Below are 21,592 nucleotides of genomic sequence, written 5' to 3' on the forward strand. Positions count from 1 at the left end.
ACCATACAACAAAATTAGCTGAAAATATAAAATTTCTTAAAGTCACTCGAATCCGAAACCAAATCTGAAACCGAGTCCAACTTCAGCATCCTAGGTCAGAGGCCATCAGCTCTCAGATGAGCAAGCTTTTACTGCTTAGTGAGTGTCGACAATGGCAGGAGAAAACGTATCTGCTTCTCTGCCGTCAAGGATGGATATGATAAATTCACTTTTCGATCGGGTAAGTACAAGTTCAGACGTGCATGCTTAATTCTCAAAAATCCATTTCTCAAATCGCACACTTTGCAAATCGGGCATTTTGTTGTGCCGACACTCCGACAGCTAGCCCTACTATCTATAGTACGAGTATGGCGAGAGTGTCCGGCTTTGGCTATGCTGTCCGGAGGTGGGAGGCGGCGTAGCCAAAGCCGGACACTCTCGCCATACTCGTAGGGCTTTCCGACAGCATGCCGGTTGTTGCAGACTTGCATATCCATTGCTAGCCTAGCTGCAAAATTGTAGCTCTACGGTGAGGCGGTCGGTGAGTTTTGGTTTTTGCGACCTCGCTCACCAGTAGACTGTAGAGCTACAATGCCGAAGGCCCTGCAGCATACAAAATAAGCGCGCCACACATGGCGCGGCATTTTCATGTGAAATCCCACATATTTACTGCATTTGGTCGTACCGATTTATCACTACTGAAGATTAAACACTATACTACACTAACCTTGTCGTGTATGGGGTTTGGTATTTGTTCAAATACGTCGATCGCGTTCCATAAACATTGAGCGTGTTTCTTGGAGCCTCGCTGTCTCGCTGCCTACCTTTACCTCCTAACCGACCCTAGAAATGATGCGATTAACTTCTCCTAACATCCAAAACCGCTCGTTTTCTGAAACATAATGTACTCGACAAGTTGTTTGTTTACCCATGGTGATCGCCATTTTGCATCTCGCTGCAGATACCCCCAGTTAGTTCTCTGCATGGCAGGGCTTGTGTTACCGGCGTTACACGGCCTCCCACAGCCGTGTAACGCCGGTAACACACAGCCCTGCCATGCATCGCTGCAGATACCCCAGTTATCTCCATGGACCGTTGCAGGGCTGTGGTGGAGGCCATATAATGCCCGGAACACACAGACCTGTACGCAGGGCTAGGTCTAGCTGAAAAATTGTAGCGCTACGGTGAGGCGGTCGATGATTTTTGGTTTTTGCGACTTCGCTCACCAGTAGCGAGCGAAGTCGCAAAAACCAAAAATCACCGACCGCCTCACCGTAGCGCTACAATTTTGCAGCTAGGCTAGGTCTTGTGTTGGTGCAGTTTTGTAGCCCAGCAACTCAAAGAAATCTCCGAGGGGAGTTGCGGGGCTACGAAACTGCAGGAGGGTTTTGCGGTGTGTCCATGCACAAAACTATTATCCAGTCCCACCATGGTTATCTTCGTGTATATCAGTCATTCGCAACTGTATGCTTCTATCAAAGGTAATGTAATCGACCGGATCAAGCCAGGCCTCTCCTGCCTTCATTTTAACACCGGGATGTGGATGAACACAATTCAGAATAGACTATTTCCATCATGACACAGTCAGACCATGGATGTACTACCTCTTGTGGTACGCCCATGGTCTGACATGTCCAGTCCCAACCCAAACTATATTTCCATGGTCTGACATGTCCAGTCCCAACCCAAACTATATTTCCATGGTCTGACATGTCCAGTCCCAACCTAAACTATATTTCTAAAGACGAGACGGCTGAAGAATAGTTGACACGTCTTTAGTAGCGACAGAAAAAGGATTTTCTTAGAGGCCCAGGGCTCTAAATTAACCCTAACCCTACGTTATAACAATTCAAACGGAATTTCTTTATGTACATTAATCTTCAGTCTTGCCCTAAAGTCTCTGACAATAGTGGTGAACCTGACCCTATAATCTCTTTAGTTAAGTATAGAATTCTGTGCAAAAATTGAGAGTTTATAGGACTGCAAGTGAACTGGCCAGAATCGACCAGAGTAGGTCATCAACGTAAACAAAAGAGTACTAAGGCATGGACCATTAGAACTTGGGAGGGAGGTGGTCAAAAACAGAAAAAAATGTTCAAAGCAAAAAATTAGGGGTAAAATCTTCAGACTAGTTTGCAAAATAAAAATCAGAAGGCAAAACTGATAGATCTGACAGTTTACTTAGAAAAAAAATTAGCACATCATGACTCTGATCTGAAAAAAAGATTTCAAAAATTTACAATTGTGAAAAAAAAATATTCACAATCTAATTGGGACCACCCCCAACCTCCCAAGATTTAATGGTCCGTCCTAAGACATCAGCTTGAGTTCTCGTAACCACAGTGCTCCTATCACAACCTTTGTATGTCAGTGCAAGCATGGTCCCTCTAGTGGTGACAGTGTGCTGAAACCTCTCAATCTACCTCACAAGTAGGATACTGTCTGCAGTGCTACCTCTACACTGTGTGCATTCTGTGTGTGTGAACTTACAAAATTGATTCTATGTCATCTGCCCTGTTCCCTATCCTTTCTGGTAAGTGCAATTGGAGCGTTAGGTATTCTGGATTTTCAGCAGGGATTTTGAACTTGTTGAAATGCCAAGTTGTTTCAGTATACAGTACCGGTATACTTTTGAGTTTTTCATTGAAACTTCTTTCTGTTGTCAGTTAGCACTACGTTTGGCCTACATCAATGAAGAGTATGTATTTATGGTATTTTATGAATCGTGTTCAAAGTAGAATGCGCCTTTGGGACATGTATTTGGACCCTCAAACTTTTACAATTTTTTTCTGGTCTGCCATAGTTTTTCAAAAACAGAAAATGTTATTTTTCTCCATGCAGTTAACACAAGGATGGTGACCATTTTACAGGTGCATGGACCTTGAAGGGCAGTCCTCAATCCCAAGTTTTCTCATTAGTCCTTGTTGACGTTAACCCTTTGAGTGCTGTAATTTTTCCCGCCAAAATTTAGTCCAACATTTTACCAACTTTTATGAAGTTTTTAGTAATTATTTTGATAATTTTGGACCAAATGATATTACATTTCATTGGCTACAGTTTCTTATCAAAGTTGTGGCCAAAATGTGAAAAATTTTGACTTTAGGCTGCAAAAATTGACTTTGGCACTCAAAGGTTAAACGGTGTCGGCTCTTAGTTTTCCATTTAAATGTTCTTCAAGTTGGTCATTTTACTGCTAGATATCCTGCCCCTTTATACGGTATGTTTGCAAAGTAAACTAAATAATGTCTGTCTTTTTCCAGGGAGAAGAATTAATGGAAAAACTTGGATGTCAGGTGTTTATCCTTGTCTCAGAAGATGGAATCTGTTCCAGTTTTATGGGAAGTGAAGTCTTCCTGAAAGAGTACTGTTCCTCTGGACTGAAAATAAAACAACAGGATGTTCTCAGAATAGGGAAAAACATTGAGACGCAAACCAATTATTGGATTGCAGAGGACGATGGATGTGGACAACAAATATTACTGAGAAGTGCACTACAGACTTCATATGATGAGATGCCAGCTAACCACTCAACGAAGGAAAATGCAGCTGGTGTCACCATGGTAACAGGGACCAGTGTGTCATCTTCAGGTACAGGCAACATGGCCGATATTGAGCAAAGGTCGGTGTGTGAGGAGGGGAATGCTGTTGCCCTGTTGGAAAGCATGATGTGTGGTGCTGCCGAGGATGACAGTATTTCAAACGATGATGATGACGACTCTGAAGCGTCAAACAGTGCAGGCGAAGAAGGACAGCATGAAAGTAAGAAGGATGCTACCGGGAAGGCAGGAAGTCCCGTGAATGACATGGTAGACATGAAAGAAAATTGTCCTGTGAAGAAAGACACCATATCTCCCATTAATGACAGGACGGAAAGGGAAGAAAGATGTTCATCAGACAAAGAGATCACACCAAGTAATAATACAGATTTGGTAAAAAAAGAGTGTAGAAAAAGGAAAAACACTAAAAAAAACCGACACCTCAGATGCTACAAATTTTCGCCAAGTGATCCCGATAAACACCGCAGAGGAATACAGAAGATGTTCAAAGAGTTTTATGAGACAAAACCAAATCTATGTGACAAGTGTGGATTTTCTTTTAGAAATCCCCATGGATTGGAAGTTCATCAACAGAGGGCACAGTGCCCCGGACATAGATGTCACATTTGTCGTGTGAGTTTTCCATTCAAGCAGTGGCAACAACATTTGCTCGATGAACATGTTGCGGAAATAAAAATCTATGAGTGCCACATCTGTGAGAAGCAATTCATGCAATATTTTGAGCTCAAATATCACCTGCAGATGCATGAGCCAGAGAAAACTTATACTTGCGATATTTGCGGAGCTATCTCAAAGTCTGAGGATTGTCTAAGAAGTCACAAACGTTTGCATCAGAAAAAGCAGTACAAGTGCGACTACTGCGATTATAAGATCGTCAGGAAATGTGATCTGACAGTCCACATGCAGCGCCACGTTGACAGATCCAAATTGCAGTGCAAGGAATGTGGCAAGCATTTGCTCAACACAAACAGTCTCCGGACACACATCAAGCGGTTCCACACCAAATTAAAATATCAATGCAGTGAGTGTGAGAAAGAGTTTTCCGTGCCGGGGGAGCTGCGACATCACGTGGAACGACACCACAGCGGCGACAAAAATCTTCTGATGTGTGAAAAGTGTGACAAGGGATTCCATACAAAGAAACTGCTGAACCAGCATTTGACAGTGGTTCACAGTGAACACCCTGTGAAGTGTCAGATTTGTGAGAGAGAGTTTCGTCATTTCTCACGGCTTAAATCTCATCTCAGAGTTCACAACAAGTCAAAGGTCAAAAAGTCAGAGGTCAAAAAGGTAAAGTCTTAATTCTGTTCTGAATAAAGTATGATTTGGTTAGAGACGAAAACCTGTATACCAGTAATGCTATGTAAGTGATTGTACCCCATAATTCACAATTAGCTTGTAGTGGCGGGCAAACTAGGTGGTATTTATAGGCATTGTGGGTAAAAAGTGGACTTCGTCACAGCAAGAGTTTTATGTCATGATCTCCTAAATGCCATGGACTTGACCCTTTCACCACCATGGTTTGTCCCAAATCCATTGTTTTCTATGGTAAAGTTGGACCTGTATACAGGGAACTGGGGGTGAAAGGGTTAAGTGTCACGGCAAAAAGTTTTGTGTTTGTAAACCTAGCTAAAGTTATTCATCTTTACATTTTGGTAGTCAGTACTGGCGTTAAATTCCAGTTCAAACTGAATAGTTTACCTCTCGGGTCAGTCACAATCAGGGTGCGCTAGAGTGTGTCACTTAGGTCAAAATTTCAAGTTCATGATAACTGTCCAGTTAAATAATATGTTGAAAGGTTATTGTATGGGGCATATCTTCCTAAAATTTGGTGAAGCAAACGTCATTAGTTTTACCACAGTGCACGTTGTTTTATATGGTCGACACAGTGTCACGGACGCTACAGAAATGTTGTACATGAAACACAAATGTCATAATAAAATTTTAAACAATGATTTGTTAATGCTTTCTTATGTTATTACAATATAAAAGATGCATATTGGCATTAAAATAAGCTATACTTGGTATGATTTACTTAATTTTTCCATGAATAAACACAACCTCAAGTTTAGTGAGAAATACAACAATATTGATCATATTTTTTAATAGGACTTTCAACTTCTCTATGTCCTTCCGCTGGTATGCCGTATGTAAAAGTTTTATTGTCATGAATTAACCATGCTATAGCAACAATATTAATACCATTCAGTGTTATCAAATGAACTTCTTTCTAAATTATTTTCTGTTTAGTATGACATGTAATTTTGTCACGGACGCTACCAAAATCAAATTTGAAAGTTAGGTCAATTTGAAATATAAAAAGCAATCAACAATCTGGTTTTTTCTTTCTCTTTTCTCCAAAACCTTTCTCTATCAAACATTTAAATTGTGAAAATTGTGTCAAAACATTGACAATTTCTTTAAATTGAACAAGAAAGCTATAGCAACTACTGCAAAATCAGTTGGAGTATGTGAAAAATGTCCATACCAGTAATAAACTTTCAATACGTCAAAAAACACAGAAGTTAACATTGCTTGTGCCTTACTTAAAGTGTAAAACCAAGATAAAACTAGACACCTAGATCAGGCTAGAGGGACAGGTTGTTAAACTTTGACCTGTGGTCCCACAATAAAATTTGCTACACTGACACACCACCCAAGAAATCCAAATGGCTTGCAGCTGTTCTAACACACTGTCAGGATGGGGGGCACACACACCTAGGTGAGGCTGGAGATCAGAGACGTAGTCTGCCAACCTTTGACCTCTGTTCTATAATATATCTGTACTCTCTGACGAGCGTAAAGTTGGCGTCATACTCATCCTCATCCTCAGCCTCAGAGGTCACGCGAAAATGAGGATGAGGATGACGCTACAGTGTCAGCTCCACCGGCGTCAGATCTGATTATTCCCGAATGCGTCTGATGGAATGATAAGTGTAAAAACGACTTTAAAAATGTGCTCCAAGTTTCATATCACTGTAAATGTTAATTAAAACACAGTGGGATTTGCATTTCATAATATTTAGTTACCTCTCCTCTCAATATCCGTTTCTCACGTTGTAGTTATAACGCAACATTCTTAGCCCTTAATTTCCTTAAAGTTCAAAGGTTTTATGTTTAATATATTGACTTTTCAGGCCTCAAGTCATAGTTATACAAGTTAATTGTTTTATATGTCCTTTGAATAATTAGGGCTTTCACATCACCTCTCATGGTGGCGATTTTTACACATTTCGGACCATGTATACCTTTTTTGCACCAATTTTTGGAAAATCTTAACACAAGAGTTAAGAGGATACCAACAAACACATCCGCGGATCCATGGACTGAAAATTACGAACATTTCCAAAAAACTAGTCCATATGAGATATTCTAACGATAAAATATTACCTGCGAACCAGTTTTAGGATTCAAAAGAAAGTTGAGAAAGAATGGAGTTGTTATTTTCTTAAGTTATGGGCGAATTTTATCATTTATCCATCATCGGGTAGCGTAACCTCCGCAATCTTTGGATACGACGCTGAAGCTGATGCTGAGTAGCGTCATTTTAGCGTCAGCTAGAAAGGTCACCTGAGGATGAGGATGAGGATGAGGATGACGCCAACTTTACGTTCGTACTCTCTGCCTTCATAATATGTGAAAGTGGTGGAGACAGAGTTAACACAAATGTCATTTCTTACCCCCTTGATTTTTTAAAATTCAAAATGTGATAACAAAACAATAAAATGTGATGGTTATTTCACATTTAGATTGGCTTATAATCTGAAAAACAATGTTTGCATTTTATTGTAGCATCCGTGACATAATGAATTGAAATGGAATACACAATAATAAATGCATATACAGCACAGAATTCATTGTTCTTTTCACTAGAATTCTAATAACATATTCAATATAATTACTGCATTCTTAAAAACACCAATCTAAGTGTTACAGTTGAGGCTCAACATAACTTTTTGAGTGTTTTATTACTTTTTAAAAAATCAATTTTGTGCAAATTTACAATTTTATGCCTTGAAGACATTTTGTAACCCAACTCCATGTATGTACACACAATACACACTAGTATTTGTATTTTCAGTGGATTAACTGCTTTAAAATGTTTTAAATAGTTATTAATTATTAATAATGTAGTAAACACCGTCACGGATGCTACACCGTCACGGATGCTACATTTCCATATTTTAGGAATATTATAGTGAATGCAAGGGACAGCAATTATATAATTTATTTATTTAAGGTAGGCACCTATTGACACTTAGGCCTGTGACATCAGATCTTTTATAACTCCCGTTGTCCTTAAGATATGAGTGTGTCACGGACGCTACAAGAAATTCCGACCACAACTATCTCCATTTTCATTTATTCACAAAACAATACAATATGCAATTTTATTTAATTTTGGTGTATAAAATGCTTGCCATGGATGTTGAGGTTGGAATTAAATTCAATATTACAATATTTTACCCATTTTCCTACATATAAACTAAAGGTATATGTACTTATGGTCATAAAACACAAAAAACATAACGATGGTACAGTTTTGGTAAAATACCACAGTTTCTGTTCCGATGCACATAATCACATGAAATAACTTGTGAAAGAAAGATTAGGTATTCTGCAATAACATATGTAAGCTAAAAATTCCACAATTTTAACACTGTGTTCCAAAAAAACATTTTGAAATTAAGTACATTTTGAAGTGAAACAGCATAACGCTACTTTTTACAGTTTTAAAGGCATTTTTGTGGATGTACAACCAAACCTGCACAATATATGCAATATTTCTTTATGTGACCAAGTTAGATACAACTATTACTATTTATTAGAAACAAATAAGCATATAATATCAGTCTGAATAGCAGATATATGTCCATAACAAATGAAAATCATCTAGCGCACCCTGATTGTGACTGACCCGTCTGTAAATCTGCCCAATTAAAAATATCGTCGACCGCCTGACAATTTTTTGACTCACAAGTCGTATTACAGGTACCTAGAAATGTATTAAGTTGGGATATTTCAAATCCTAGGTGTATAAAGGAATAGGTATAAAGAAACAGAAAATTGGTCATGCTACTTTTAACTTTCTTGAGCGTCCCAAGGCGACTCAAATGCAGTTTTCACTTCCAAACATTTTTTCTGATTTTTTATCAAAATTTTGAACAAAAACTGGTACCTGTAGAAAGTGCTGTCCATTTGGTCCAAAATGATCAAAAGAATTATGGAAAAAATTACAAATATTGGTAAAATGTTGTACTAAAATTTTGGCGGGAAAAAGTACAACACTCAAAGGGTTAATTCACTGTTCTCAAGGAAACTTCAAACTGTTCTGTTTCATCATAGAAAACTAAAATAAGGGGTTTCCATGCAACGTTGGGAATCAGAAAAACAAAATTCCCTCAAAATACAATGAGTGAAATTCAGAATGCCTTTACAACAGTGTGTACACTAAAATGACTATGAATTATGACTTGGTAAGTTAACCACTCTTTTGTAAAAGGTTGAGATTTGGCCAAGTAGTTTGACTTTGATATCTTTGTTAGGTGACTGGGTGCCGTACCTTGTGAGTTTTAATCCCATTTACTGAATTTTCTCATCCTTTTTTTTTCCAGACGGATATAAGTCAGAATGGTTCATCTGGATCAACAAGTGGTGTTGCCATAGTAACAGATACAAATCAGTCCTCTTCAGATACAGGAAACACCGCCAATCAGCGAAAGTCAATGGATAAGAGAAAAGGCAGTACTACTACAGCGCCTGATAACTCCAAGAAAAGGAAGACAAATGCTGTGAAAAAGCACAAGTTTCCTGCCAAAAAGCCGAGTAAGAAACAGAGAAAATGAAAGAAAACGCCCCAAAAATGTTCTGAGACCATCCTGAATGCATGCACTATGTGTGGATTTCCGTTCAAAAAACCCATCAGCTTGGATGAAGCGGAGACGAGCTCCAGACGCAGGTGTCACTATTGTGGAACAAGTATTCCAGTCAAAGAAAAGCAACAACATTTCTTTGATAATCATTCAGCAGAGATTGAAATCCACGAGTGATATATCTGTGAGAAGCAATTCTTGCAAAATTTTCATCTCAGTAGGCAAGCTCATATGCATGAACGAGTCCAAAAGAGATAATATTTGTTTTTTTTTATGAAAACTTTGATATATTTTTACATCTATAGGCTATGGCATTCATGCAAAGCAATGAAGTTTGTGTGATCACAGTGATTATAAGGTTTTTCACAGAAAATGATCTGTAAAATCACACGCAGAGCCAATTATTATTATAGGAATATAGGAAAGTCTGACCTTAATTAACGGGTGAAGCATTTGTTAAGCGCAGACAGTCTAATCTAAAATATTCAGTTTGCCATGATAGTTTCTAATTAAGCAATAAAGCACACCCAGCGATGGTATACCACGAGATTTTGACCAGTTCACAACATATATGCACGAGTGATAGCGAGTGTATATATGAAGTGAACTGGTCAAAATCGAGTGGTATACTGTCGCTGGGTGTGATTTATTGCTATTATATCATAACAGTATATTGAAATTGTCGCATAGAACGCCCAAAAAAAAGGATTTTGGCTCTTGACGAGAGCTCACGCCTGTGCCAGCCATGGTATATCGCCAATATACCACGGTTCTTTTCGCATCTCGACCCTCAGATCGCTGCATTTGCGCGTTCAATATACTGGTATTATATAATAATGACTAGTGCAGTCAAAAAATAGGAACGATTTTTCTGTGCATCGGGATGTACAACACTTTATTACATGCCTCGTATATCGAACGTTGCGCGCTCCATAGGATTCAATGGTAACTCGCCGATGACGTCGCGGGCCGCATAGTCATCACTGGACTGAAAGTGAACCGGAACTATTTTCAATTTGAAAACTTTTCGACATAAAGTCTTGAAATTGCATGTTTTGCACAGAAAATCCGGTTTTTGGAAAATTTCGCATAAAAATATTGATAAACCGCATAACAGTGGTTTAAATATATCAATGCGCCATTCGATGATGAAAATCGTTCTATTTTTAACCGTTTTTCGTCTAAAATGAAAATAAAGCATTTGACTATGATTTGCCAATAAAGGTAAATATTTTTGGTGCAAACTGAGTAAGAGAGGCATGTAATAAAAACATTACAGCCCAAAAAAGGGACTATGTACCCTCGGGGCAGGAGACCATTTGCCCTCCTTACGTTGGGCAAATGGTCACCTACCCTCGGGCACATAGTCCCATGTTTGGGCTATAATATATAATGTGAAAGGACACCATAGAGGATACACAAAAACTTCACATGTGTGGAAAACTCAAGAAACAATTTCATACACAAATCTCCAGCATAGCCATTTGAAAGTTTTTCACATTGAATATATTCCGTCAGATTTGTGGGAAAGAATTCGGACATCATTGCATGCATAAACCACATCTGCTTGCTCACAATGGGTCAAAGGTCAAAAAGGGCAAGAGTTAAAATGTTACTTGAGAGCATGTCAGTTGGAACACACATACCACCAATGTTACCATTGATGTATTATAGTCAGCAGCAGGCAAATACAACGGGCTGACTAAAATTTGCCAGCTGTGAAATTTTTTTGTTCAGTGAAAAAACAACATCTTCACTTGTGAGGAAAAATTTAAAGGATTTCTTCCAAGAAAAAACCTGCACTACCATTTGAAAGCGTGTTATAGTGTGTGAGCATTCTGTGATCAGATTTGCTGGAAAAATGTAATGGCATCTTTCCATGTTCAAACCTCGTCTGCTGGTTCACAACTGGTCAGAGGTTGAAAAAGTCAAGGCCAACTTTTTCCTGGAGAGCTCATCAGTCTTTATTCTACTGTTACTATATTGTTACCTAACCATAGAGTGGTTATGGGGGCAAACATGCTATTGGATGGCGCCCTCAGACATTGACCTTGGATTGGGAAAATCCAACATATTTTCGAAATTAACTTTCAGCTAATTAATGAGAACTGTATCTGTCTAGCCACACCGTTACACATGAAGATTTTACATCATTGAGAATGCACGGAATAACGATGAAATTTTATGATAAAGGCATCCTCAATGACATGACCTTGATGTAGAATTTTCTTTACAAAAGTCAACTTTTTGTAATGGGACACATCCATATTAAAAACGTACCAAAGACATTTCAGTGTTATGACTTCTTTGTCTCATTAGAAAGATACTTGATCCTCAAGTACAATGTCATGCCCTCAAAAGTTAGTGACAGCCATTGCCTAAGACACCCTGTATCTTCCCAGAAAAAAAAAAAATCTTTCAGATGTGACCATTGCAGATCTCTAGAACAAGTGATATCAATGACATTGATCATTCAAGTTGTCATTATTGTATGTGTGTGCAGTGTTGCTTTTCACCACCATGTTTATTCAGTGAGTTTACTGTTTTCTTGGAGCATTGTATGTCTAACTTTGACATTTATTATGCTCGTGTGCTTCTAACCTATAGCATTCCTTACCGTAGAATGTGCCACCGGGGACAGATAGTTGAACTCTAAAAATTTAAAGTTCTTTTCTGATATACCTCTTGTGGGAGATAATTATTAGTCCCCGCGGACGAAGTCCGGCGGGGACTTATAGATTGGGTCCCGTCTGTGCGTCCGTCCGTCCGTCCGTCCGTCCGTCCGTCCGTCCGTCCGTCCGTCCGTCATCAACAGTTTCTCAGACACTGCTGAACCAATTTCGTTCAAACTTGGCACAAAGGCATAGCACTATGACCTACAGATGCACGTCGATTTATTTTGTGATACGATCGAATTTGGCCGCGAGGCGGCCATTTTGTTGCGATTTTTCATGTCTTTGGACCATAACTCAGACATCCTTGAGCAGATTATGTTCAAACTTGGCACAAAGGCATAACACTATGGCTTTCATATCCATGTCAAATAATTTTGCGATATAATCCAATATGGGCGCGAGGCGGCCATTTTGTTGCGATTTTTCATGTCTTTGGACCATAACTCAGACATCCTTGAACAGATTCTGTTCAAACTTGGCACAAAGGCATAACACTATGGCCTACATGTGCATGTCAAATTAGTTTGCGATACGATCCAATATGGCCGCGAGGCGGCCATTTTGTTTGCGATTTTCGTGTCTTTGAACCATAACTCAACATCCTCGAACTGATTCTGTTCAAACTTGGCACAAAGGCATAACACTATGGCCTACACATGCATGTCAAATTATATTGCGATACGATATATATGGAGTAGCAGCCAATATGGGTCGTGAGGCGCCATTTTGTTGCGATTTTTCTTGTCTATGGAGCATAACTCAGACATTCTTGAACCGATTCTGTTCAAATTTAGCACGAAGCAAAACAGTATGCCCTTCATATGAACACCAATTTATTTTGTGAAATGATCCATATGGCTGACAGGTGGCCATTTTTTTGCGATTTTTTCATGTCTTTGAACCGTAACTCAAACATCCTTGAACCGATTTTGTTCAAACTTGGCACAAAGGCAAAGCACGTACTATGGCATGCATATGCATGTATCAATTACCTTGCGATAGGATCCAATATGGCTGCAGAACTGCCATTTTGTTGGAATTTTGCATGTCTTTGAAGCATAATTGAAAGGTCATTACACCCATTTTGTCCAAACTTGGCACAAAGATCAAGCACTATGGCATACATGTCAATTTACTTCGTGACATGTTCCAATATGATGCCAGATTGTAATTTTTTTCCAATATCTCTGCCCGATGATCTTTTTTGGATTTTTTCATGTCTTTGAGGCTTAATCATATGCAAATATTCCTTCACCAATGTTGTTGAGACTTGGTACAAAGATAAAGTACTATGGCATACATATGCATGTCTACTAATTTTGTGCTATGATCCATATGGTCAAGAGACAGCCATTTGATTTCAATTTTGGTGTGATTTTTTTATGTCTTTGAAACATAAACATAGGTCACTGTCCCTCGATGGACTGATTTTGTTCAAACGTGATACAAGATAAAATACTATGGCTGCATTCTTGTGCACATTAAATTGTTGCATTATATGATCCGAAATGGCTGATGGCTGATTACAACAACATACCCAATCCCATAGCATTTCGAAAATTCCACCAAACCATGTGTATAGTATGTGCCGTCATGACACTAGAGGCAGTGAGGGCATCGTTATGTGTGATGTAATCAAAAGTTCCTTCAGTGGTCATTACCGGCAGAGATGAGTCATTTATTGAACGTTCCTCAGATTACTTTATTATGCAAGTCACAGGCCTGATGCACCCGTTGCATCAATGTCATTCCACAGCGACCTAGACCATAGCTACCTAGACACCAAAGATTATAACAAAATGGACAAGCGGGGACTGTGTCATCAACGATGACTTGTAATCTACAAATTTGTGAAATGGCAAAACAGCAAAATGAAACAAAGAAACTGAAAAATAGAGAAATTCATACATTAATAAAGAAATAAAGAAATTGAAATATATATCAAGAGATATAAATCCTACAAGCAGGTAAACACACTTGTTTGTGCCACTGGCTTTCCCCAATGTCTTATTACAGTGCCTCTATGTGGCTGAGGGACTGGATAGAATTATAGGGAGGGAGGGCCAGTGTTTTTCAAATTACCCCCCCCCCCAATTTTTGTGTGCAACAATGAGTAACCCTCTCCCTATGTGTCACAATCCTGCATGGTCAATAATACCGGTTTTGGACCCTTTCTGTTTCGGCCATCTCGGTCTGATTGTGCAAACTCACAAAAGAAAGAACTATGGTTTCATGGTACAACTTGCATAATTTGACAACTCGCAACCACTACTGATTTTATATTGATGTTTGGTCATGATATCTTTAACCCTTTCACCCCCAGTTCCCTGTACACAGGTCCAACTTTACCGTAGAAAACAATGGATTTGGGACAAACCATGGTGGTGAAAGGGTTAAGGACCTCCAAATAGAATAAGGCCTGTAGTTGTGCAGGTTTATGATTTATAGAGATTTGAAGAGGATTGTCCAGTTGGCTTTGCTCTGATAAAAGAGATGTGCTGTACCAAGGAAAAGTATATCTATAGTACTATAACCCTTTGAGTGCTGCAATTTTTTCCCGCCAAAATTTCAGCGCAACATTTTACCAATTTTTATGAATTTATCTGTAATATTTTTGATAATTTTGGATCAAATGGACATCATAGTTCATTGGCTACAGTTTTTCACCAAAATTTTTGGCCAAAATCTGAAAAAAAATTGACTTGGGCACATTTTATAGCGGTGACAAAAATTGACTTTGGCGCTCAAAGGGTTAATCCTTTTGCATGTAATAATCCGGTAGTAATACAGTCAAATAGATATTTTTTTTTTCTTTATTATTTATGGAGGAGTGACATGTATATATGTGTGTCTGTTTGTTTTGGTAGTCATCAATACCTACAGACAGGAGAATAGCTAGGAACATCAGAAATATGGCATCCGGCCATTGGTGGGCTGAGCTTTGATAGGACATCCATGTGTCATGTCTTCAACAATCTACGATTAGCCAAACTTACATTAGTTATGAAACTGTAAAACTGCTGTATTCACAGCTGATGTGAGTGTGTGCACAGTACAGTGTAGACAGTGTTTGAGATGCAGTGTTATATTCCTGACTGAAGTACAAGTAATACAGAATTTTCTTATCTTTCAATATATATATATATATATATATATATATATATATATATATATATATATATATATATTATATATAATATAATTATATATATATTATATATATATATAATATTTTTTTTTTTTTTTCTCCTTCCATCATGGTCTCCTGATCGAACTTGGTCTAACCTCTCAGGTTTTTTCCTCCTTGCATGGACTCACAGGTCCTTGATGTATTTAATTATTTAAAAACAAAATCGAAAATCTTGAAGTATGAGTAAGATATTGAAATAATTTAATTGTTGGACTCGTTCAAGGCTCAAAAGTAGCCATCTTGATATGAAATAGGAAAAGAGCTCCAAGCTGTATCCAAGTGAGTCTATGTCCTGCTGGAGCGCCCTCCACGATAGGGTGGGGGATTGTCCGATCAGAAGGTCAGAGGTCATTAGCTCTCAGCTGAGCAAGCTTTTGTTGAGTGTTGACCCGCGGTGTTGACAATGGCAGGAGAAAACGTATCTGCTTCTCTGCCGTCAAGGATGGATATGATAAATTCACTTTTCGTTCGGGTAAGTAAAAATTCCGACATGTATGCTAAATTCTCAAAAATACATTTCTCAAATCGCGCACTTTGCAAAACGGGCATTTTGTCGTGCCGACAGCATGCTGTTTGTTGCAGACTTGCAGATCCATTCCAACCTCCATCTGTATCACAGGAAAGTGTATGTGATAGACATGGTCCAAGTCTGTGAATAAAAAAATACAATTAGTAAATGTGATACCGCTGCTGTTTTCTTTGTGACATACGATATAGTGTAGTTAGGAAAAAATAATTTGATTTCTGGGGGGGGGGGTGTTAGAAAAAAATAATTTGTCGGCAGGTGAAGAAGAAGAAAAAAACGATTCAGTATTGTCTTGAGAAAAAAAATGATCATAGCCAAGCAAAGGAAGAAAAAACTCTCAAAATTTGGGAACTCTCAAATCTCTCAATGCCTGGAGGTGTGCTGCCTTTGCCAGGCTAACATTTTTCAAAATACACGAGCAAGTAAAATGTCTTCAGTGTTGAATTGTTGACGAATGTTACTCCAACACTGATCGTGCAAAACATATAATAAAAATATCAGTGTCCAATGTCATTTTGAAACAGCCTTAGTGCAAAACAAATTGAAACACCTCAGATTGCACCTGGTCCATTGTACACATCAATTTCTCAATTTTTTTGTGCCAGAGTGGGGACACCCCCTCTCGTGCCCCCCCTCCCCCCTTGGGTGTCCTACCGGTATGTCATTTTCAAATAATTTTATCTAGTGCAAACATATTGAAAACGCCCCTCAGATTGCATCATTGCCATCATCGTTTTCAAATTTTGTTATGCGAGAGATGGGACACACCCTCTTGCGCTCTCCCCATGTGGTGTCCTATATCGTTTTCAAATAGTTTTATCTAGTACAAACAAATTGAAACACCAATCAGATTGTACCAGATTGCATCATTACACATATCAAGGTTTCATCATTTTGGACGTGAGACATCTTTGCCCCCCCCCCCCCCCCCCCCCCCCCCCCCCCCCCGCAGCCTCTTGGACCCCCACACCATACTCTGATAGTTTTTCCTTTTTATTTACTATTTAATTTCAATAAAGAATTCATTAGAAACAATATTTTGTAAACCTTAGTTTTACAAAATCTCTGTCTTTTAATTTAATATCATCTCTGTCCTGTGCTCACTATTTGAGTACCTGGCCACTGGTTATTTTTAGATTGTGCAGCTGTTAACCAGTGACAAAACAACATATCAAAAAAACTGGCAATCACAAAAAAAAAAAATTGCATTGCTTCGACATTTGGAAAAAAAAAATTGATGCAGGGCACACAATAGCCAAATTGCCGCCACAGTGGCGGGAAAAAAATTGACATACCCATTTCCTCCCGCTCCCCCTCCCTCCCGCTCCCCCTCAAGATCAAATGATTGTCCCCTTATCACTTGTCTCAATTGACAGTAAGATACCGGTACAGTTAGTCTAACAGGATGTTGTCTTGCATTGCAATAAGAAACTAAAGGATATGTACTTAAGGTAGAACGTGCCTAGGGGACAGATATTCAGACTCTCAAACTTTTTCAATTCTTTTCTGATCTTCTGCTTGTGAGGGGTCATTTTAAATCTCTTGATGTAAGAAAACTTTTCACCATCTTAGTTTTTCGAAATTCGAAAATTTAACAGTTCTTTTCTGATGTACCACTTGTGGGAGCTAATTTTAATCTACAAATTTGTGAAATGGCAAAACAGCAAAATGAAACAAAGAAACTGAAAAATAGAGAAATTCATACATTTATAAAGAAATAAAGAAATTGAAATATATATCAAGAGATATAAATCCTACAAGCAGGTAAACACACTTGTTTGTGCCACTGGCTTTCCCCAATGTCTTATTACAGTGCCTCTATGTGGCTGAGGGACTGGATAGAATTATAGGGAGGGAGGGCCAGTGTTTTTCAAAATATCGAAATAATTTAATTGTCGGGCTGACGTTCAAGGCTCACATTGAATGAGTTCTTATTTTGAGGTAGGTAAATTTGTTCTTACCTCAATAACAATAAAGTAAGAGCAGCATAACAGTAGAGTTAACCCTTTCACCCCCAGTTCCCTGTATACAGGTCCAACTTTACCATAGAAAACAATGGATTTGGGACAAACCATGGTGGTGAAAGGGTTAAATCAGGGATGGTGGCCATTTTGAATTTCAAATATCGGTAAATCTTGGGTTATTTGTTTCTCTAGTTCCAAAATTTGCATGGTGACCCCCAATTTTTATTCTTGATTTTGAAAGAGAATGGTTGAAAGATTCCTCAAGGAAATTTTGAGCAAAGTTTAAGTCTTTTCACTTTCGAGGCGCAAACTGCCTTAACATTAATTCAAGAGACAATTTAACTGTCTATGACATCTCTGTAGCTATAATCACACAGGAATGATAGCTGTGCTTTAACTTCTTCATATTTTAAAGTCAAAGTACAAATATTGTGTTGTTTTTTTTTTCCAGGGTGAAGAATTGATGGCAAAGCTTGGATGCCAGGTGTTCATCCTCGTCTCAGAAGATGGAATAAAGTCCAATTATGCGGGGAGTGAAGTCTTTTTGAGGCAGTTCCATACTTGTGGGCTGAAAATAAATCCTGGCGATACCGAGAGAACTCAGGAAAAAATTCACACCCACATGTTGAGTGAAAAAAGTGTGTACAACAGAGATATAACATACCGGTATGGAAACTCACAACGTGTACTAGACAGTATCGTGCAAAACAATCAGTCTTTGAACTTCCTGGTAATAAAAGAAGAGGAGCCTCCGTACTCAGGGTGTGCAGTCTCCGTGGTAACGACTGAGACTCCAAGGACAGACAGTTACCTAGCAACGGATGTGGTGTCTAACGTTGCAGCAACTGAACAAAAGGATGACAATATTGATGCTGATAACAAAAGGCAAATAAGTGTCAAGGAATATTTTTCCGCAAACAAGTCTGTCCAAGGGTCAAACGTTGATGAGGAGGAAATGGCAACAAGTGTTACCATGGAAACTGATGCCAACATGAAAACTTCAACTCCTGAAAGTTCATCATTTACTGAAGAGGAATCAAAGTATGCAGAAAAAGATGAGAAAGATGATGCTGTGTTGTTGCCAGGTAACCAGAGCTGCTGTGAAGAAGACTCGGAGGGTAGTGATACAAGTGATGGAAAGAAAGTGTTAGGAGATGATGAAGAAGAAATAAAAGAAAAAGATGAGAGCGATGATACTATGTTGTTGCCAGGTAACCAGAGCTGTGGTGAAGAAGACCTGGGTGGTCGTGATACAAGTGATGGAAGGAAAGTGTTAGAAGATGATGAAGAAGAAATAAAAGAAAAAGATGAGAGAGATGATGCTGTATTGTTGCCGGATGACCAGAACTGTGGTGAAGAAGACCCGGATGGTCATGATACAAGTGATGAAAGGAAAGTGTTTGATGATGATCAAGAAGAAACAAAAGATGAAATACAAGACATGCAAGAAATTCCAAGCGAAAAGTTATATGTCCCCCTGGAAAGTGGAATTAAATTTCCATTGAATAAGAGGAAATCTAAGGAAGGTAGTTTTACAGAGATGAATTTGAGGGAGAGAAGGCCAGGCAAGAGAGAGAAAGAAAAATTCAAGGCAACTGAAGGAAATTCTCCAAAAAGGAAACCCAAAAATCAAAAGAAAGGGGATGTAAACAAAATGAGGGAAGAGCAATCAGGATCAGTTTCTATGGAGAGAGAATGCCTGAAGCGTTTGAAATGTGACGAAGCAGACGATCCTGAGAAATTCAGAGATCTAGTGAAGAAAATCTTTACGGAATCAAACGAGAGTAAGACAAATTTGTGTGAAAAATGCGGAATTTCATTCAAGTCGCCCGGTGGATTGGAATGTCATAAAAAAATTGTCGACTGTGCTGAACGTAAGTGTCAGTATTGTGGGTTGACTTTCTGGTTTAGACCATGGCAGCAGCATGTTATTAACGATCATTTGAGACGAATCGTCATCTACGAGTGCAACACTTGTGGGAAGCAGTATTTGAAGCGTTTAGATTTCAACATACATTACGAGACGCACGAGCCGGACGAGACTCCTTGCGTGTGCACCATATGCGGACTGGAACTCCAAAATGTAAGGTCGTTAAAAAGCCATGAACGATTCATGCACCATGTTACAGAGATGAAGTGTGACTTCTGCGACTACAAGACTGTGAGGAAACATCAACTCGTCAAGCATATGCAGCGCCATACGAATGGCGACAAATTTAAGTGCAAGGACTGTGGCAAGCAATTGATCAGCGGGAACAGTCTACGTCGACACATGGAACGCTTTCACCTCAAATTAAACTACCATTGCAGCGATTGTGGTAAGGCATTTGCTTTGAGGCACGCGTTGAACTTGCACGTAGCCCGCCACCATCAGGAGAACCCGACACTTTTCATCTGCGAAAAGTGCGGGAAAGGGTACCACACCAGAACTCTCCTAACTTCCCACCTGAGAGTAACTCACAGCGAGGAGACTGTACAGTGCGAGATTTGTGGCAAGGCGTTTACACACGTCGCCAAGCTGCGCCAGCATCTTGTGATTCACGACAAGGCCAAGTTCCTGACGATACCGTGCGAACGTTGTCCAAAAAAATTCAGACACAAGTCACGCCTCAAAAGACACATGGTCGCAGTCCATTCTGACATAAAGTATCATTGTGAATTCTGTGAGTATTGGAGTAAAGTCAAAGGTAACGTAAAAAAACATATGAAAGTACACAAAAGATGAAGACATGTGTATTTATTATCGTAATGGCATTGCTTATAAACGACCAGTAGCTGTACATAACTTATTTATATTTTGCTGATTCAGGCCTGTGACAGTCCCCCACAGAGCAGATCAGAAAGATCGACCATTGACAGACCCATAGATCAGAGCTGTTGCAGTTCAGTTCTGAACGATCAGGCCTGTGATAGTCTGACAGATACGACCTGTTGGAGACCTCACAGCATGCATACTAGACCTGATACAGGCCAATACTGTCAGGCGTAAGTTTCACAGCATACATATCAGACCTGATACAGGCCAATTATGTCAGGTGTTAGTTTCACAGCATGCATATCAGACCTGATACAGGCCAATACTGTCAGGCGTAAGTTTCACAGCATACATATCAGACCTGATACAGGCCAATTCTGTCAGGCTTTAGTTTCACAGCATGCATATCAGACCTGACCTGTGCCAATTCTGTCAGTTCTGTCACAAGTGTGACAACATATTTGGAACATGTGGTAAACCACAGGTTGCACGCACATGGGTGTCAAGTCAGATGTGCATCATCTGTAGTAGGTAATCACGTGGCAGACCTGTTACAAACAGACACTGACACAGCTCTGTCAATCTGTGTGGTCTCAACTAGACTGTATTCATTGTACACCGATTGTTTTGTTTGTAGGGATACACGTTACGCTGCACTTTGTATTTTAAAGCCCCAACGGCTGCGAATTTTATGCATTATTTTCATAATTTTCAAACCAAAATTGGTTCGTGTAAATGTGCTAACTGAAGGATGTGTACAGAAGTATCACTGCTCGCTGATTTGGACCATGCCTACACGTTTTAACAGGCTGAATAATAAACGAGTGCCGCACTCATAAAATAGCGCCCTCAGTGGAAAAGTACAAAAAACAGTATTTCGTGCACATACGCATCCTGATCATACCAGAAAGAAGCATGGTGCCGTTGCCTTGAATTCACAACACACGATGGCCAACATTTTGTTGTTGTAATCTTTATTTTCTCTGTCATACAAAAAATGTATGATTAGTTTTTGGCGGGAAAACGTTTGAATTTACATGCCACTTTCGACACTTGTGACAGTGTTATACACT

At 39.1% G+C, this 21,592-nt stretch overlaps 4 protein-coding genes across 5 annotated transcripts in view; 3 read left to right on the forward strand and 1 right to left on the reverse strand.

The window, feature by feature from the left end:
- Positions 1-865, reverse strand: part of LOC139123626 (zinc finger protein 85-like) — a 24,341-nt gene extending 23,476 nt beyond the window's left edge. The window contains exon 1 of the mRNA XM_070689792.1: positions 707-865. The gene's annotated coding sequence lies outside the window, so the exon portion shown is untranslated. The remainder of the gene's footprint in view (positions 1-706) is intronic.
- Positions 1-11,697, forward strand: part of LOC139123625 (zinc finger protein 85-like) — a 75,959-nt gene extending 64,262 nt beyond the window's left edge. Inside the window, exon 4 of one of the 2 annotated variants that reach the window (XR_011549735.1) lies at positions 10,254-11,697. The gene's annotated coding sequence lies outside the window, so the exon portion shown is untranslated. Of the gene's footprint in view, positions 1-9,767 lie in introns of both variants that reach the window. The other variant, XR_011549736.1, reaches the window with a different exon arrangement.
- LOC139123627 (zinc finger protein ZFP2-like) lies at positions 75-11,697 on the forward strand. The gene is made up of 3 exons (XM_070689793.1): positions 75-220; positions 3,240-4,826; positions 9,152-11,697. Exons 1-3 carry the CDS (start codon positions 152-154, stop codon positions 9,380-9,382), a joined length of 1,887 nt encoding a protein of 628 aa, XP_070545894.1. The 5' UTR covers positions 75-151; the 3' UTR covers positions 9,383-11,697.
- Positions 11,698-15,636: 3,939 nt separating this feature from the next.
- LOC139123629 (zinc finger protein 37-like) lies at positions 15,637-21,053 on the forward strand. The gene is made up of 2 exons (XM_070689799.1): positions 15,637-15,746; positions 18,216-21,053. The coding sequence occupies exons 1-2, from the start codon at positions 15,678-15,680 to the stop codon at positions 20,487-20,489; spliced, it is 2,343 nt and encodes a 780-aa protein (XP_070545900.1). The 5' UTR covers positions 15,637-15,677; the 3' UTR covers positions 20,490-21,053.
- The last annotated feature ends 539 nt before the right edge of the window (positions 21,054-21,592 follow it).

The sequence above is a fragment of the Ptychodera flava genome (genome assembly GCF_041260155.1).
Source record: "Ptychodera flava strain L36383 chromosome 23 unlocalized genomic scaffold, AS_Pfla_20210202 Scaffold_23__1_contigs__length_28996876_pilon, whole genome shotgun sequence".
Taxonomy (NCBI): Eukaryota; Metazoa; Hemichordata; class Enteropneusta; family Ptychoderidae; genus Ptychodera; species Ptychodera flava.

What these genes read in the sequence shown, in the direction of transcription:
- LOC139123627 (XM_070689793.1), top strand. Translation starts at nt 152, where the DNA reads ATGGCAGGAGAAAACGTATCTGCTTCTCTGCCGTCAAGGATGGATATG. An exon ending in TAAATTCACTTTTCGATCGG is followed by an intron (nt 221 to 3,239) that starts GTAAGTACAAGT and finishes GTCTTTTTCCAG; the next exon opens with GGAGAAGAATTAATGGAAAA. An exon ending in AAAAGTCAGAGGTCAAAAAG is followed by an intron (nt 4,827 to 9,151) that starts GTAAAGTCTTAA and finishes TTTTTTTTCCAG; the next exon opens with ACGGATATAAGTCAGAATGG.
- LOC139123629 (XM_070689799.1), top strand. Translation starts at nt 15,678, where the DNA reads ATGGCAGGAGAAAACGTATCTGCTTCTCTGCCGTCAAGGATGGATATG. An exon ending in TAAATTCACTTTTCGTTCGG is followed by an intron (nt 15,747 to 18,215) that starts GTAAGTAAAAAT and finishes TTTTTTTTCCAG; the next exon opens with GGTGAAGAATTGATGGCAAA.